Source organism: Rutilus rutilus, assembly GCF_951802725.1.
Source record: "Rutilus rutilus genome assembly, chromosome: 19".
NCBI lineage: Eukaryota > Metazoa > Chordata > Actinopteri > Cypriniformes > Leuciscidae > Rutilus > Rutilus rutilus.
This window is the reverse complement of record NC_140232.1, coordinates 14071122-14090062: the sequence shown is the minus strand read 5'-3', so window position 1 is coordinate 14090062 and position 18941 is coordinate 14071122. Positions and strand designations below refer to the sequence as shown.

Genomic DNA, 18941 nt, shown 5'->3' with positions numbered 1-18941 from the left:
AGAAAAAGAAAACGTAGTCGTTTTTATGTATACGGCATGTTAGTCTATTGACATGTTTTTGATTAGCAAGCAGGGTTCAAATCTTCTTGATATTGATACAGATTTCCTGATTCGATGTGGGTGCATTCTATTTATTATTCCATTTCACATACACACACTACCGGTCAAACGTTTTTGAAAGAAGTCTCTAATGCTCACCAAGGCTGCATTTATTTGATCAAAAATACAGTAAAAACAATAATGTTAAATATTAGTACAATGTAAAATACCTGTTTTCTATTTATTTTAAATGTAATTTATTCCTATGATGGCAAAGCTGAATTTTCCGCTTCAGTGTCACATGGTCCTTCAGAAATCATTCTTATATGATGATTTGCTGCTCAAGAAACATTTCTTATTATTAATGTTGAAAACAGTTGTTACATTTGCAGTGGAAACTGTGACACATTTATCAGGATTTTTTGATGAAAAGAAAGTGCAAAAGAGCTGCATTTATTTGAAATACAAATCTTTTGTAACATTATAAATGTCTTATATATACTGTCACTTGATTGATTTAATTTAGAAGTAATTTAGAATAATCGTATCATTTTGAGATTATAAGTATCGATCAATCAAACAAAGATTATTAATAAGAAAATCTACCCAGTTTTGGCATTTTAATAACCAGTAACATTTGATAACTTTAAACTTTAATCTTCTCCAATCTGTTTTATACAGTTTTTTTACCAACAATATTTGTGCAACTATTCCTTTAATGATACAAAAAAAAAAATCTACTCTGCTCAATAATCTGAGGGGGCACGTTCCCAGTTTGAATGGTTCTGGCGCTTCAGGGTGTTGATGTGTTTGGGTTGAGTCACGTTTGTACTCAGCAGGGTTTATTGACAGTGCTAACCCTGAAGGCATGTGTGTTTGTGTGAAGCGTGTGCTGTCTCAGCCATGCTGAGTGAGGTTGTAGGCTGTGGAGGGGGTGGAGACCAGGAGTTTGATGTCGTCCTGGGTCAGGAGGAGCTGACGGAGAAAAGCCTCCAACTCACACATTTACTATCTCCCGGGTACATACCGGTGAGTCTCGCTCAAACACGCACATATGACATGTATAATCACGTTGATGCAAGTAGTGACTCACATAGCTGCCTTGCTCTTCAGTCAATAAAAAAAAAAACTCAATTTATTTTTTTCAAACAGTCTTCAAATGTCTCTCTCGCTCTTCCAATCGATTAGTTGCTCCCCATCTGTTCGCTTTATTATTCTCTCTCTTTGTCTCTCAAATCGAGTTTCCCGTTCAAGGGTTCTTCAGCGGCGGGAATAGAATGTGTAATTATTGCAGGCACATTTTATACTTACATCAGCAAATAAACACTTGTAAAGGCTGTGAAATGTCAAGAAGAATAAGAACACTACACAACTGATTATTTCTCCTTACTATCTGCTCTCTCTCGTATCTGTCTGCCTCTCTCTCTCAGCCGTGTCAGAACGCTCACAGCTTTGCTCTTGATGTAGTGGACAGCATGGTGCGCTGTGGGGTTCTTGTTATGGAGGAGGTAAGACACCTGCATTAACAAACAAATGCTCTCATTCTCTTAGTTAGTCTTCACACATGCAGCATTTTTAAAATCCTCATCAGTGGTTAGTCGAAGTGGGTTCTTGTTTGGCCGATCTCTAGAATATACAAAAATTTGGTATGAAATTTGGTATTATATAATACAAATTCATTGTATCATAAACTACAGAGATGGTACAATTTAATACAAATATATATATATACGCATTAAAAATATTTAACACAGTTAACGCAGCATCTGTTTTTTCTGTCATCCTTTGGTTGCACTACAGTATATGATCATGCTATCATTCAATCAAGTGCTATTAAACCATTAAAGTGCTATATACAAAAAAAAAGAACTCAAAAAAAGGCTCTCTGTGAACAAATACCCAATACGTGTGCACAGAATGCTGCTTCAGACAGTGTGCTAGCACCGCATACACTGCACGCATAGCACCGAGTTCTCTTTGTGTGTGTGTGTGTGTGTGTGTCAGATCCAGGTCATGTGCGTCAGGTCTTAAAGTGGCCGCAGTCTAATAAACCTGCTACTGTCTGTCATTAATGTTAATCAAAGAACAAAATACAAAGAGAAAATATCTCACTGTTCACTGAATAACCTTTGTAGCTTTAATAAGGATTAATCTATATTTATTATTTATGTAGTGAAGACTAATTGATTATTCAATTTCTGTATATTTACCTGTTAGACCTACCTAAAAATCGTACAATTTTTTTTACATTTGTCAAAAAAAGGAAAAACAGAGTGCAGGTAAAAATCTGAACTCTATTCTATCTAATCTATTTTGGAGATTTAATGTGAAAGTATTACAATATATAAGTATATTAAAAACTTTAATGTTAGGTGTGGTTAATCACGATTAATAACTGATTAATTAGTCAATTTATTTATATATATATATATATACACACACACACACACACACACATACGCACACTGCCGTTCAAAAGTTTGGGATCGGTAAGATTTCTTTTTCATACATTTCTTATGCTCACCAAGGCTGCATTTATTTGATAAAAAAATACAACAAAAAAACAGTAATATTGTTAAATAGTATGACAATTACTTATACACATATATATATATATATATATATGTGTGTGTGTGTGAGAAAATTGTTGCTGAAATTAAATTAATTTTGCACAGTAATTGCTTAAGATTAATATATGTTCCACTAATAAGGCCAGAATTTGCATCAACTGAACTTTTTTTAATAATAAAAAAAAAACATTATAACACAAAATATCTGGTATCTTGTTTCTCTTCTTTATTACTCACACTGTAAAATATGGTAATAGAACTTAAAAGATAAAAAAAAATGTTTGTGCTTAAGAACCCATGTTAAAAATACCAAGTGTGTGTGTGCATGTATATACACACAAAAGTTTTCAATGCTCAGGTCAAAACAACAAACTGTAAATTCGCAGAGACATGGCCAAAAATACAGTTTTCACTCCACTGCCCAGACATCTAGCAAGCTCTCAGGCTCAATCTAATCTCTGACACTGACCATTCAGTCTGTGCCTATTTATTTTCAAGTGTCGCCAGAGTTTTCAGCTGACTGATTCACAAACACCCACAGAGATGAAAGCTATTTTTGTTTACTATGGTTAAAGGTCATTTCAACCCTAAACTGATAATTTTTTTACTTGTTTGTACGTGTCTTTAGATATTTGATCTTTATGTGTGTGCAGGTTCAGAAGGATACACCAGCATGTGACTTCATGAAGAGGCAGGGCGTGTTATCATGGGCTGCTTCAGACAACCCTGACCAGAGCAGCGATTCGGACTGTGAGGAACCAGACAAACACTCTTACAAGGTACACAAACCCACAGACCCATCATCAATGGACATTTAGTGGGATTTTTGTGTTTATAATGATCATATATTGAGATTCATAGTACGCACATCATCTCTGAACACTCTGGATCCAGAGTTCTAGTGAAATGAAAACCACAAAAAAAACACTAACACGCAAACCTCATTCATCATTTATAGATGCACACACAGACAGACTAAGACCCAGTAATTAAGACAGACAACTCTGCTGCCCTTGAAGTGTTTTTCTGTCTGCAAATTGCTGTTTCTTGGTATCTGCGATGAATCCAGCAGAAAGAGAACAGGGAAGGGAGTGTCAATGGGATAAACTGCTTTGGATTGGTGGCATCTGTTGAATCAAAACCTCAACCAAACATTTCGGACACAGGTTTAGGCTTTCCTGAGGTTTTAGCTTATCCTTATTGATATTTTGTGGTCATTTCCGTTTACATGTTAAAGCTTTTGTACGATTATTTAAGTGGTGTTTGCTAGCTTCACCATTAGCAAACACCAAGTAAACAAGTATCACTAATACTCTCGCTCATACTTCCCTTGCCGTTAGTGTTGAATTCACCCTATAACTGGGCATGAATGATACCTCAAATCATGTGGCCGCCTTCTGTAAGACTTGATTTTATTCTGGTAGATAATAAAACAGACAATCCTTACTTGCATTCAATGAGGGACACTCTAGCTACAACTGAGAGACTACTTGTTTTTTTTTTTTTAAGGAACACTTACTTGGATTTTAAATGTTTTAATTATATTATATATTTATATACACTCTCACCAGCCACTTTATTAGGTACACCTTGCTAGTACCGGGTTGGGACCCCCTTTTGCCTTCAGAACTGCCTTAAACCTTTGTGACAGATTCAACAAGGTGCTGGAAACATTCCTCAGAGATTTTGGTCCATATAGACATGATAGCATCACACAGTTTCTGCAGATCCATGTTGCGAATCTCCCGTTCCAGGACATGAAGGTGCACCACTGGATTGAGATCTGATGTTTTAGTGTAGAGAACTCATTGTAATGTTCAAGAAACCAGTTTGAGATGATTTGATCTTTGTGAGATGGCATGTTATCCTGCTGGAAGTAGCCATCAGAAGATGATACACTGTGGTTATAAAGGGATGGACATGGTCAGCAACAATAGATGCCCAATATGTGCCAAGAAAATATCCCTCACACCATTACACCAGTAGCAGCCTGAACCGTTGACACGAGACAGGATATGGATCCACGCTTTCATATTGTTTCATGAAAATCCCAGTAGATCAGCAGTTTCTGAAATACTCAGACCAGCCCATCTGGCACTAATAACTATACTACATTCAAAGTCACTTTTCCTTCTCATTCTGATGCTCAGTTTGAACTTCAGCAGATCATCTTGATCATGTGTACATGCTTAAATGCATCAAGTTGCTGCCATGTGATTGGCTGATTAGATATTTGCTTTAACGAGCAGTTGAACAGTAGCTCCTAAAGTGGCTGGTGGGTGTGTGTGTGTATATAAGTTCAATAAATAAATACATATTATGCATACTTTAAAATGATACATATTAAGAGCATACAATATAATCATAATTAAGTGTTCCTTTTATTTTATTTTATAGAAATCCAAGCATGATAACATGGTATCATGCATGGATTTCTATTTAAAAAATATTTATAATTAGTAATTTTATTGCATTTTCGAAAAAAACATTTATGCAATAATTGAAAATGAGCCTTTATATACATACATAAATATGAACAAAAACAGCATTCAGAAGTTTGGGGTTGGTAAGATTTATATTTTATGTTTTTGAAAGATGCTCACCAAGATCAAAAATACAGTAAAAACAGTACTATTATGAAATATTATTAGCTTTTTAAGTAATTTTCTATTTGAGTACATTTTAAAATGTAATTTATTCCTTTGATGCAAAGCTGAATTTTCAGCATCATTACTCCAATCTTCAGTGTCACATGATACTTCAGAAATCATTCTAATATGCTGATTTGTTGCTCAAGATTTTTTTATTTTATTATTATTAATGTTGAAAACAGTTGTGCTGTGGGGGGGAAACTGATTTATTGGAAATAATTTTTTGGTAACCATGCAAAAGTGTTTACTGCCCAAACAACATCTGTTTCCTAATTAATAGTAACCTTTGCATGTTTTCTCACTGTCCTCTAACCTTCTGCTGTCTTCTCTCTCTCTCTCTGCTTTCTAGTTGAGTCAGCCGTCTCAGTGCCCAGAGCTGCTGTTCTTTCTTTGTAGTTTACTGAGTGTCCAGCTGAGAGCTCTGTGTTGGGCACTAGAAAGCCTTCATTACCTCCCCACACCCATCACAGGTTAGTATACACACACAAACTCTGACCTCTGGCCACACAATGCTGTTGCCATTTGTGATGAGTAAGTGTTCTTTGGCAGCATATTTGTCACTATTCACACTGAGTGTGAACAGATGAGTGTTTATAACCTAAAAACTGTTTATTTTAGAGACGGACTGTTTGAGTCAACTACACACACACTTGAAGAACCGAGCTCAGCTGGACAAAGCGCACTATGGTAAAAAAACAAAAACATGCTTTTCATTTTACTCTCATGATGCTAAAGGATTAGATGTTTCCACGTGGTCATCCAATAACAAGTGGTCAGCAAAATGGTCCAAAATGTTTTTTCAACCACATTTTGAGGTTGTTAAAAATGCATGTGACATTAATTGTCCTAATGCACCACAGATAAGCATGAATAAAAACCATGTAGCACTACAAGTGTAGTCTGATTCTGAGGGAAAGCCTGTCAAAGAAGGTCAAAATGCATTAATTGTTTAAATAAGTATACTTAAATATATATTGATGGTAATTTCAATACAATTATTTAAAAAAACGAAGGGTCCTATCATACACCCGGCGCAATGCGGTGCCAGGCGCGACGCAAGTGTTTTCTGCTAGTTTCAGCCCGACGCAGTTATCATTTTCACGTCCTGCGCCACGTTGTTTAAATAGCAAATGCATTTGCGCCTATTTGTGCGCCCATAGGCGTGCTGGTCTGACAACGAGGTGTGTTCAGGCGCATTGTTGGCGCATTGCTATTTTGAGGCAACAGAAATAGACCATCTGAAATCTGACCTAAAATCAATGGCGCAATATTATTATTATTTTTTGTTATTTAAAGGGCACATTAGAAACATGCACCTATAGGCGGGTCCACAACGCGCGTACACTCTGCTTATTACACACACAGCTGCACACAAACATGCTAAATAATAAAAATAAAAGGATTACAATGTAAAAGATTATTATTATTATTGTGTACATAAAGATATGGTGGAATCAGGCTTGTCCAGTAGATGATCTGCTTGCGCACTTTAACCCCTCTCACGAGCAGATCCGTTTCCTCTTTGGCGAAGCATTCAGTCTTTCCGCTTGCAGATTCCGCCATGTAAATAGCAAATTCGCCATGGCGCGGGCGCAACTGGCTTTAAAAAGGGAATGGGAGATGAGACTCTGATTGGTTTAATCCACGTTATGCCCAAAATACACCCATTACTCTTTAAGAGAATAGGGACAACCCATCATTAAAAAAGCAAAAGTGGATTTGGACACGCCCTAAGTGCAATTGTGCCGTGTGCTTTAGACCATGCGCTTAGATCGCTAAAATAGGGCCCTAAATTTTAAATTCGACTGATTTATCATTTCATAATGCATAGCCAATAAAAACAATCCGTCATAAAGGCCGACCAATCAGGTTGTGAACGTATCCCTGTGCTTTGAGATTCGGTATCTTTTTGAACCAAACAAACTAAGCAAAGCGAACACACCCTTATATATGTCATCAAAAGACAGTTATACTCACGGTAGCTCCGGTGACACAATCGCCATTTGGATTACAAAGTTTATGGTTCATATTAACAACATCCAGAATCTAAAAATTGGATAAGATTAATTCCAATTGACGAAAATCAGTGCATGTAAACAACTGGCGTTAGCATTTCTGTTGTCAAAGCAGATTTAAGCATCTCTCCTCTTCAGGATCACTTATAGAGAATAAATGAAGTGGCTTTAACCGTTCCAGTATACACAGATGCTGACAGCTTCACTTCAGCTTCTTTAATGTATTATTAATCCCGCTGTCTTTAACAGACTTGTGAATCACTGCTCTGTGTAACTGGGTAATCTAACTCTGCTGAAGACTAGAGCCTTGATATTTTATGAGAGTTTCTGCAGATCAAATTGTGTTCCAGCATTATTAAATAATGCCTCAAGACCGAAGTCTTTGTGTCATTTGCTGCTCCAGCGCTGCATATTTGATGTGTTTGTGTGAATCTTCTGTAGAGAGCTCATCTATTGACTTGGTCGGAATGGCGCTTCGTACGTTCATTGATCTTGGGGTAAGTGATTCTATTCATCCTGATTTACTGTATATACCACCACACACACACAACTACAGAAGCTGTAAATAAAAGCCCAAGGCCAGATAAACTGAGACCAGTAAAGTGTAACAAACTGTAGCAGGTGTTGTAATAAAGGACAGTTAATTTGGCCTGTCCTGACTGAACACCGTTTCTCTGTTCCTGCACTTCAGGTGTTGACTGAGGACAGACAGAGAGAAGATGTGTATCTAGACGTCAGTCCACTCTTCTCTCAGTGCACTTACAAAGAGAAACTCTTGCAGTTTTTCAAACAGTTCATTACTAAAAGAGAAAAGTAAAAGATAACAGTTGGCGCTTCTGAATTTACTATTCAGTTCTTCAGGGTTGTTTAAATAATTAATTATGCTTTTTTTTGTGTGTGTGTTTATACATACATATTGCCTAACACACTTGATTTCTGCAGTATATGTGATGCTGAGGTTGCTTTTTGTGTTCATTGTTGTTGAGAGCGCAGATTTGGTTTAGTTATTGGTTAGATAATCACCATTCAGATGGTTAAATATTGTTCTCTGTTTATAAAGAGCAGATAAATTCCAAGATGTTTTTATTTCATTGAATTGTTTTATTTGAGTCTTGTGTTTACTTATAATGAACACATATCTGTTCAGTACACAAGTTTCTAACAATTGACCCAGTTTGTAGTGTTTCTGTCATGGTTTGATTTCTAGTTTTTCCACACAGCACTGTATACTGCATGAATGTTCATATGAATAAACATTCTGCATTATCTTTATGACATTACCTAAAATGGATGAATTATCACGTACATTCCCTTCCTATGCATATTCTGCTTCCTTTAGCACAAACACTGAATACCATTAAGAACTATTCCACTGAATCTTGAAACATGGGGCCAAAACATGTCCTGCTCTAACCTGTCATGTGAAAATGTGAGACTGTCATGAGAGATTATCATTAGAATACATATTATTTACTGCAAATCAAAGTGATAATTCTTTAAATATCTATAAATAAAACAATACACTACTATAAACATCTAAAAATGTCTTATGTAAAAAAAATATAGATTGATACTTGTACACTAATATATGAAGAATTTATGTACACTAAAAGTTCAAAAAAATAAAATATAAATAAAAACCCTGACCAATACTTTTAAATCTACAGCTTATAGATGATGTTATATTTGATATGATGATGAACATATGAAATTACAGAAATATACCAAGTTTTCAGTCATGTTCATACTGTTCATAAGATGTTTTTATAAACTATTTAAAAATATATATACCAAAATCACATCCTTTCCTTATTACTCCACCTGCTGTGTCCAACATCACAGGCTCTAGTGAAATTTTAGGTAATTGGTGAGAGGAAATGAGTCGAGTCAAACCAGCCATCAAAACTGCCAAATTATTGAGAAATTGTTTGAGATTTTTAGATAATTTGCCTCTCTCTGCTTTCATTATTATGTCTGATTAAAGAGAACGTTGTCATTTTATCACCGCTGCAAGATGTTTTGTCAATTTTCTGTATTCAAAAGACAGCTACAATCTTTTGAAACCATCCTGGTCTTGTTGAGTTTCAGGTTTTCGCTAAATGACGGGTAATAATCATGATGGATGCTACAGAGGCACAGGCAGTGTTGAGGGCTCGCTGCACTATCACTCACTGGAAATGACTTCGGCTCTATATATACCAATCACTTGACAATCTCATACGTAAACACCCCGTCCATGCAACACGAGAACCATTCTAAATGTGCATTAACCCAGGAACATCATTCTTGCGTATCTTAATACTGAGCAACAAACGAGCGTGTGGCCCTGAACATGTTCGTCTGAAACAAAAAGACTTAACGGACGGCTGCTGCTCGTAGTGCAGAAGTGCTGAACAAGCTCTCTAGAGACATCCAGAGAATCGACCCGCGGACACTGGGCTATCAATAACACATGAGCGGGAAAGCAGGAGACGGCAGAAGAATTGGGTAATTAACAAGAAATAAGATGGGTTGAGAAATAACAGCTGGCCACTGCTCTCAGGGATTCACGTGATTAACACTCTCCCCTACTCGATCCCACTTTCCTTCCTACATTTATTAAAATGTTTTAAAGTCAGAATGAAACTTGAATGAAGCTGAAGTTTTTTTATTTAGAATACTCCGCCATATTACGCATTGCAGTTTCAACCATTCATGAGTAATAGGAGTGAACAGCACCTAATGAGCCAATAAACATATACAGATGGGTTATTGAACCAAAGAACTGCGCTGAAATTAATGAATCAAACCTACAGGCAGAGCTGAAAGTCTGCTTTTCAGTCATGTCCAACTCAGATGTGCTGGTTCTACTGTCAAAGCTTTCAGAGGAAAACTGACAGAACCAGCTCGTTTGGTTCTTTTTGATTCGTTCATTCCAAACCGGTCCTTTGGTTCAATAACCCATCTGGACACGTTCATTGGTTCATTCGGTGCTGCACAAGGAGCGTGTCGGCTACTATAGATGTGCATCTTGCGTCATCAAACCAGAACCATAGTTCGATTCTGTGAACCGGCTCGACTGGTTTCCAGCTTAAAAGAATGATTCGTTCAAGAATCATCACTAGTATTTAGCAATCATAAAGAGAAAGCTGATCATTACTAGCAAAATAGCAACAACAAAAAATCACTAAAGCTTTTTTATGGTTTTTATTCATTTTAAAGGTTCCTGCATATTTAAATGTCATCTTAGTTTGAATGACAGTATAATTCAACACACACACACACACACAAACAAAATTGTTTCTGGGAACCAAGCCTATCTATCTCAAGCTGAGAATAGACGGACAAGAATGCTAACGTACACGGGTCAGTAATGCCCTCTACTGGGCATTCTAAAAACTTTTTTTATTCAAGAAGTGGCCCAGAGCATAATGTTTATTTGATTTACTTGATTTAATTAGGCACTCGCATCTATGTTGCAGAACTTCCTGTTACACGACTGTGTTCCGTATCGATCCAATCTCATCAATCTGACACTCCACAACATCTCCCCTCTGAAACAGATCATTAAAGTTACTTCATTACAATATACCGACCTTCAGTAAATACAACAATGATATAATGATACAAAGAAATATTTTAAAATAATATCTACTGCCTTAGGAAACGGGTTATACATTTTATACACTTGAGGACTTAATTCATAGGAAATTGGCTGCTTTTTTATTCGGAAAAATAAACCAACTACATCTACTGGGACACAGGTTTAATTATACATGTTATACATTAAAATATTTAATAATTTTTGAGAGAGTAGAGTTTCTGTTAACAGACAATCTAATGATGTGCTTTTACCCAGTGGGGTTTGTAAACCCCAGATAAATGCAAAGGTTTTCAAAAGGAACTAACACTTTTCTGTTGTGTAAATTGCATTTCTAATCACACAGGATTAATGTTAGTTATTTTCTCAAGCAGCTCATTTGGTGTAAATGATGTGTGGCGTGGCGGCTGCTTTTCTCTTGGGCACGGCATGCTGCACGCTCAATAAACAGTGTTTGTATTGATGAAAGATTAAGACATTTTTTTATCCTGGTTGCTTTCTGAAGGAAGAGTTGCAGCAGCTGCTGTTCTCATGGTTTGATGTGTTGCTGCGATTACTATTATTATTAAAGTTTTTTTTTTTTTTTAAGTAATGGGTTCAAAGAAAATCCATCTTACAAACCATGTCTCTACCCAAATACACGCTGATAAACCTATAATAATTATTTTTATTTTAGAGCTGTCAGGACAGATTTTGTGGGAAATTGAAAATTAGACCGGCCGCTCTGGTTGTCGATAGCGTGAAGTTTAAAGTTTGTCGTCACGACGAATGAAAAATTTGGGTTATTTAAAATGGCAAACATCCAGGGAATCACTATTTGTGCACAAAACAAAATAAATTGAATACCCTGTATACGTGTGTACCTAGAATCACATTCATCCACGCAGAGGCGAAGCACAACCAAAACAATATTCTTCCACAAAACTATTTTTTAACTGCTAGAGGCCAAAAGTTAGATAGTAGTTACACCTTTGATAATACAATCTACAATTCAACTATATAAAATCTTAGTTTACTATTTGATAGAAATTCTCGAAATTTGCAAATGAAAGAGTTAACAAATTAGCTAATGTTAACAAAAGAAACCTTTGTTGTAAAATGTTACCTTTTATTCTCTTTTTTAAACAAATTAGTCTGCATTACTCCTGCCATTTTTTGAGAATAAAACAATGCATTTGTGTGTTTCAGCTGATTGTGTTTTCTTATTTTAGTTTCATTATATTTCATTGAATTGTCTACACCTATAAAATGCGATTAGATGATATAAAGATTAGATCTTCATGTACAATTTTTCTTGATAAAGAGCTACGGACAGCTAGGAAAACCAGGAAGAACAGCTGAAGTAGATGTAGAACAATAAGTCAGCAATTGTAGCCTATCTTTGCAGCGTTTTGTTCGGCTCTGCGGTTCCCTCTGTAAATCAGCTTTAATTGGTGTCAGCCCAATCAATGGCCATTAGAAAGCCTAAACACTGAAGCCAGCGCCTGTTAAATGTGCCTCTTTCGTTTTTAAACTTGGGTTTCGTGTGAAAACTGGCATTGCGTCAACGTCAATGAGGCCATTACAGCTGGTCTTGTGTTGTTCTGTGTTTCAGCGTCAGTCACACTGTTCTGACCGTTTGAACAGAAGGGAATCAGAGGTTTGGAGTTTAGACTTTATCTGTGCAGCAAAACAAAGGTTTCAGGAAAGGCTCTAAACGGGTGTTAACAGCCCGCCAGGTGCAGTGATTGTGAGTTGTGACGCTAACCCCGCAATGTTGAAATATACATTGATTTTCCTCACCTTTAGAAACACAGGTGGATTTCTGAACACCCCCACACCTGGAGGCGTTCCCGTCAAAAACACGTCGCCAGGACAAAGAGTCACAAACCTGCAAAAAAAAAAAAACAATTACAAGTTGAGAAGCAAATTTATAAAAACTCTCAAATGTTGCAACATTGTTGTTTTTTTGGCGGATATTAACAATTGAATATTAAATAATTTAATACATTAAAAACATTTGCAGCATTACTGATTATGTACTTACATTAATAAAATACATTTAAACTTTAACTGCTCAGCAACAAAAAGATAAAACGTAAACCAGAATATCCCATAAAACATTATTATACACAATAAATTATGGTAACACTTTACAGGTTTCATTAGTTAAACGAATAATGAACTGCGCTTCAACTGCATTTATTAATCTATGTTCATTTAATTTCAACACTTACTAATACATTAAAATCAAAAGTTGCATTTGTTAACATTAGTTAATGCATTGTGACATGAACAAACAGCTGTATTTTTAGTTTATTTATTTATTTATTTTATTTAGCAAGGATGCATTAAATTGATCAAAAGTGACATTAAAGACATTTATAATGTTACAAAAGTTTTCTATTTCAAATAAATGCTGTTCTTTTGAACTTTCTATTCATCAAAGAATCCAGAATCCACACTTTCCACAAAAATATTAAGCAGCACAACTGTTTTCAACTGATAATAATAAGAAATGTTTCTTAAACACCAAATCAGCATATTAGAATGATTTCTGAAGGATCATGTGACACTGAAGACTGGAGCAATGACTACTTCATCACATGAATAAATAAAAAAATGTATTATAATATTTCACAATATTTTCTTTTTTATCAAATAAATGCAACCTTGGAGAGCATGACTTTTATAATAAATATTTTGCTAGACATTTAAAACCAGAGTGAGTTTTCTTACTTTGAGACCCAAGCCACCAGCTTCTCGGTGTGAAAGATCAACTGACTGGTGTTACTGTCCTGAACTGCGGCCCCATTCACCAGGCAACGGATACCCAGCTTATGAACATCTGTTCGAACAAGCAGGATTAATATCGCTAGTATTAACTCCCAAATATAACGTATGTCCTACTGTTTTCACATATTCAAGTACCTTTCAGTGCTGCAGTGGTAACCAGCGCTGGCCCAAGTGGACAAAACGTGTCAAATGTTTTTCCCAGCAGCCACTGCTTTCCATTGCGCTTCATCTGCCAATCACGAGCACTCACATCATTCGCTACAGTGAAACCTGCAACATAGGAAAGAGCCTCCTCTTCCTGAGACAGACACACATTTATTTGACATCAATTAGGTTGGGACATTTGTTGAAATTCCAACAGGAATGGCATAAGATTGTCCTGCTGCTAGGAGGTATACTTAATCATGTAAGCCTGGCATACTGTATGAAATAATAGGTAAAAAAAATATATATATATATATATATATATATATATATATATATATAAGATAACTAATACAAATATCTAAGATATTTAATAAAAGACAAAACAAAAGTTTGCAAATGTGTTTTGTGTTTCTTTTCTTTTGATCAGGCTAGTGTATAGGAGAATATGGAGCTCATACTCAATGAGAAAAAAAAACATCTCTGAATTTTATACAGAGGACCAAACTGAGCAAAAATTTGCAATTTGAAACCAACGTATTGATATTGCCAAAAACTACAGTGAAATATTAAGTGCTTGTAATGTAAATCAATGAGATCTTTATAACCATATTGCAGACTACTTACATAAAATGCATATAATATTAGTTGTCACTCTATATCTCAGAATAATGTCTTAAGATGATATTAAAATGCTTAGTTTTATGTAGTTTTTTATTGAAGGGGAAAAGACAATGATGATTAAGAGATGTACAAATAAACATTCCTCAAAAACCTGATGTATCATATGATACTCATTTTAACACGATTAAAAAAATAAATAAAAAAATGCTTGGATTAATCAAGTAAAAAGTTACTTCAATTTAACAGCAAAAGTGTTCATTTTGAAATATTACTAACAATATCAAAACATTCTTACATTTATTTGATAAAAATCTGTTTTCCAGCTTTTAACAGCTAAAAGACACATGTCCTACAACCTTTTAGAATGATCCTAAAAAGCCTTTGACTTGCTAAAAATATGAACTATTAATCAGCAGTTTTTTTTATGTTGAAAATTAGAGGCCTTAGAAATTTGTGTATCAATTATGATATAGTCGATTTTATAGGGTTAAATGTTATATTGCATATTTTGACTGTTCACATTTAGCATTTGTCAAAAATTAAATGAGATTGTGTCCCACTAGAGCTGCTGAAATTATACCTGTAATGTTTAAAGGGGTGGTGTAATGCCCTTTTCACAATATGTAAAATAAGTCTTTGATGTCCCCAGAGTGTGTATGTGAAGTTTTAACTCACATTTAACTCATGATATTTTTATATAGCATGTTAAAATTGTGGCTTTTTGAGGGTGAGCAAAAACGCAACATTTTTGTGTCTGTCCCTTTAAATGCAAATGAGCTGCTGCTCCTGGCACAGGGGGCGGAGCTTCTACAGCTTGCACTCACACAGACATGCACAGAAAATTTCAAAAACTTTTAGCGGTTGGTGATGTCACTAACCCGGGAGGAAGCTCGTGTAGTCCCTACCAGTCGTTTGTTGAAGTCCTTAAAAAGCAATTTCTTTAAAAGAAAATATCCTTTGCTTTGAACTTTGAGCATTGTAGCTTTGCAGATGTTGTGTATGCTCAAACAGCAACAATGCACACTAACTAAAGTTAGAAAAGTGAAATCATAATCAACCACCCCTTTAATATAGTAAATCTGATCAATCAATTAACAGAACATTTTTAGATACGTCAACACATGGAGATATAAATGACTCTTTTACTACCTTAATATGCTTCCCTTTTCGTCCAATCACAAAGGCAAGTTCCACCTCCCAGTCCACTTCCTGTGAATGAGCCGCCACAATGTGAAACTATGGATTTCATTCTCGCACACCGGAGTAAAAACACTAGTATTATTCTACATGTACAAAATCTTCAATCCTCACATGCTGGATACGGAAAACAATAAAACACCATTTGCTGACATTACGAGAGTTGTCTTAATTGTCTTATGAGAGACTTAATTGTTGGGTTAAAGTGACACCATGTGTTTGTTTGAAATTGTATTATAATCCTGAGCTCACCTGACTCTCCTCCGGTAGAATGATGTCATCATAAGGGCCAGTGATGGTGGAGGGGAACTTGCTGAATATGATGGGCTCTTTAGGAATCGGGGCATTTTGCTCTAGGCAGTGGTCCTTATAATTCATACCAACACACACCACCTTCTCTGGGCCGGTCACGGGGGATAGAAGCCTGATATCTGAACGCGACACCACATGCTGACCGCTAGACAAAGCCCTGAGAGAGACACGGTAAAATAAAGATGTCTTCCATAACATAACACGCTCCACATACATATCAGCTCTTGAATGCCTTAATAATTAAAGGGATACTTCACCTCTGGAAAGATGAATGTGTATTTAAAATGGGTCATTGATGTAGAAGAAATGTGAAATTATTTTTGAATTTGGAGCTTTCTAGACTGAGAAAAGCCAGAAAAGTTATTTTTGGCTTATGTGGATGAAAGACAACAACTCCCAGAATGCACTTGCTTCGCTGCCCTAGGAGGCCACTCCCAAGCCACACCAGAGCCCGTCTACGGAGAGCCTGCGCACTCCCTATTAAGTCCTATTGTACCGAATTTTGGTTGTAGTTCCACCAGAGTTCCACTGGGGGCGATCGCCCATGAGTGCAGAATGAATGGGAGTCTATGGGGCTAGACGGCTAAATTTGTCTCTTTCACCCGATTGCCGTTGAGAAATCTCAGATTCGATTGTAGGTTTTGCAAGTTCAACATGGGTTATAGGTCGAAAGTTGAATGAACGAGTACTTGCGTCCTTTCGATTTCTTACAGGTTGAGTTGTTGTTGCCCATAACACGCTAGCATTCTGCTAATGAACGCTGATTGGTCAGTGAAGGACTGATTACGACCAGAGATACCGCTTGATGGCATCGTGGCATCCGAAGCGAGACCAGAAACAAACAAAACAAAAACTCGTCTAGCACGTGTGTTTACCTGTGTCAGCTGTGTTGTCGATGCCTCAAGAGAAAAGAAAGTGCAGAGCGCGAAAGCACCAGAGTGACTGAAGGATTGCCGTAAAGCAGTACCTCTGGGCATGTATGACGTCATTGACACTTTAAAAGACTTTTTAAAGCAAATAAGTGACTCTAAAAAATCTAACACCCAGCAATGTGTAATTTCTTTGCATCTCCTTTCGAATACAATATTCAAATTACTAGACAAAAAATTATATCCTGAGAAAACTGGATTTTGATGGGTATACTGCCATAGACCTCCATTCATTCTGCACTTGCCTGCGAGCGCCCCCGCATGGACAGAGACGTGTTACTGCAGCCAGTCCAGAAACCGGAAGTAACCAGAGAGTGCCAATTCTCTTCCTATTAGACATTCTCTGGCCACACCTACCGGTAAGAGAGCGCTTAGGCTACTAGTGAGTCTCCGTGACGAGTCTGCCCGGGATTCGGCTTTTGCGTTCTACAGTCGCCATTCATCATGTTTACTGTGGCGAGCAGGACGAGACTGAGGGCCGCGGGAGAACGACGCGAGGCCGGTGGCGTGATTACTGATGAGCGACACCTGTGAGACGCACCGGTCTCTATCTCTCACAGAGGAGCGGGAATTTTCTTAGCAATGTTAAAACGCACATCAACCGATCACTTGTTTAGCGTTCATGTAAACACTACATTCAGATTCACCAATCGGAATGAATTCAGTTAGATTGAAACAAAAGGTGTGCATGTAAACAATGAATGGCGACCGTAGAAAGCAAAAGCCGAATCCCGAATCCCAATTTTTTCCAAAATTTACAGGTGACTGTAAATGTTGTGCTCTCTTTGTTGAGTTTCTGAAGTTTATACCTCTTGGCACAGTCCATTCCCTTTTGCCCCATTTCTAGAAACTCTCTCATAGTGGAAGGCATGGAGGGGTCGAAAGCTTTCAGATCAATGACCCCCTGACCTTCTGCCTGCTCCACCCCGACTCTGACGCTCCCCTCGCCGCCTTTGTGGCAGAACTGGACGAGTCTCATAGCGGCTGAGCTTGAGGTGCCTCTGATGGTGCCTGCAGAAAATACGGCATTGAGTCTCCTCAAACTGAGCTGAGAGATACCCAGAATTCTCATCTATTAAAACAGAGGAAAAGAGAGACGGACAGAAGAAAGGACATACAGCAGTGAAAGAGAGAAGTGGACAAACATGGAAAATATGCAGGATGACAGGATAAGTTGTGTGCCCTTCAAGTGGAATCATATATATATATATTGCTTTAAGGGGTCAAATTTAAATTTGGAGCAACTTTAACGAATCTACTTCGTTTATTGTTTACAATATAATTATTTTCTTTGTTTGTTTGGCTCTTGTTATGTTTCTGACTTGTATGCCCAACTCGGAGGTACGAGTTTCCCAGGTGCACCAGAAAGCAGAATTATTTCAGATAAAGACATCAAAGCAGCGCCCAAACCAAGCTTTAGCAGGTTTTTCGATTATGTAACAATATTCAGCAATCGTCAGATTACGTATTGCTTAAGACAACCTATTTATCGCTAGAAATAAGATATCATGCAAGGCAGTGTAGATAAGAAGTCGTTTTCCCCTGCTTTCAGTTTGTTGCGGTGCTGTGTGATATCCTACCTGATCTTGGTGCAAAGAAAAAATGATAGTTTGATCGTGCACGTTGAAAAACGATTACAAAATGACCTGTCTCAGGTTTAATGTGTTACTCACTGTACCATTCAATGTGATTCGACTAAAATAACACAATCTTTGTACTTTGATTCAAGTACAGCTCGCTTACTCTGCCGTCGCGGTCATGTGACTTCTAGTGACGTCCGGATTCGTCAAAGAATCGTCTTCTGAGTCGGATCTTTTCAGTGTATCTATTGAACCGGTTCACAAAAGTGGACAGAATGATTCATGACCTGTGGATTTCACTGTGAGGATTTGAAGTATTTAGAAATATTGTTCAGGAAAAAAAAAGAAAAAAACACTAATGAATGTTCACGACCATTCATTAAAAGACATACGAAACAAATCAGTATAGTTTTAAAGATGGGTGATTTTAATAGATAACTATAAATCTACTGTACGAGAAAAAATAATAATTCTAAAGACTTTATGGCTTCAACAAACTGAACTGTGAAACATAGAAATGCAATA

The 18941-nt window shown here is 36.7% G+C and overlaps 2 protein-coding genes across 3 annotated transcripts in view; one reads left to right on the top strand and one right to left on the bottom strand.

Moving 5' to 3' along the window:
* gpat2 (glycerol-3-phosphate acyltransferase 2, mitochondrial) overlaps positions 1 to 9283 on the top strand; it is a 59403-nt gene extending 50120 nt beyond the window's left edge. Inside the window, exons 16-22 of the mRNA XM_084389563.1 lie at positions 926 to 1068; positions 1470 to 1547; positions 3263 to 3388; positions 5610 to 5730; positions 5879 to 5947; positions 7717 to 7772; positions 7967 to 9283. Of these exons, the coding sequence (XP_084245689.1) occupies positions 926 to 1068; positions 1470 to 1547; positions 3263 to 3388; positions 5610 to 5730; positions 5879 to 5947; positions 7717 to 7772; positions 7967 to 8092 (719 nt within the window). The 3' untranslated portion in view covers positions 8093 to 9283. The remainder of the gene's footprint in view (positions 1 to 925; positions 1069 to 1469; positions 1548 to 3262; positions 3389 to 5609; positions 5731 to 5878; positions 5948 to 7716; positions 7773 to 7966) is intronic.
* A 1160-nt stretch (positions 9284 to 10443) lies between these two features.
* Positions 10444 to 18604, bottom strand: fahd2a (fumarylacetoacetate hydrolase domain containing 2A). 2 transcript variants are annotated; one of them, XM_084389089.1, is made up of 8 exons: positions 18417 to 18604; positions 17646 to 17847; positions 15848 to 16064; positions 15548 to 15607; positions 13766 to 13928; positions 13574 to 13682; positions 12638 to 12725; positions 10444 to 10808 (listed from the first exon to the last, which is right to left on the bottom strand). In XM_084389089.1, the coding sequence occupies exons 2-8, from the start codon at positions 17813 to 17815 to the stop codon at positions 10746 to 10748; spliced, it is 870 nt and encodes a 289-aa protein (XP_084245215.1). In that variant the 5' UTR covers positions 17816 to 17847; positions 18417 to 18604; the 3' UTR covers positions 10444 to 10745. The 2 variants fall into 2 exon arrangements, with proteins under 2 accessions (XP_084245215.1, XP_084245214.1); XM_084389088.1 differs by having other exon boundaries at positions 17646 to 17908; positions 18417 to 18599.
* Between the last annotated feature and the right edge of the window lie 337 nt (positions 18605 to 18941).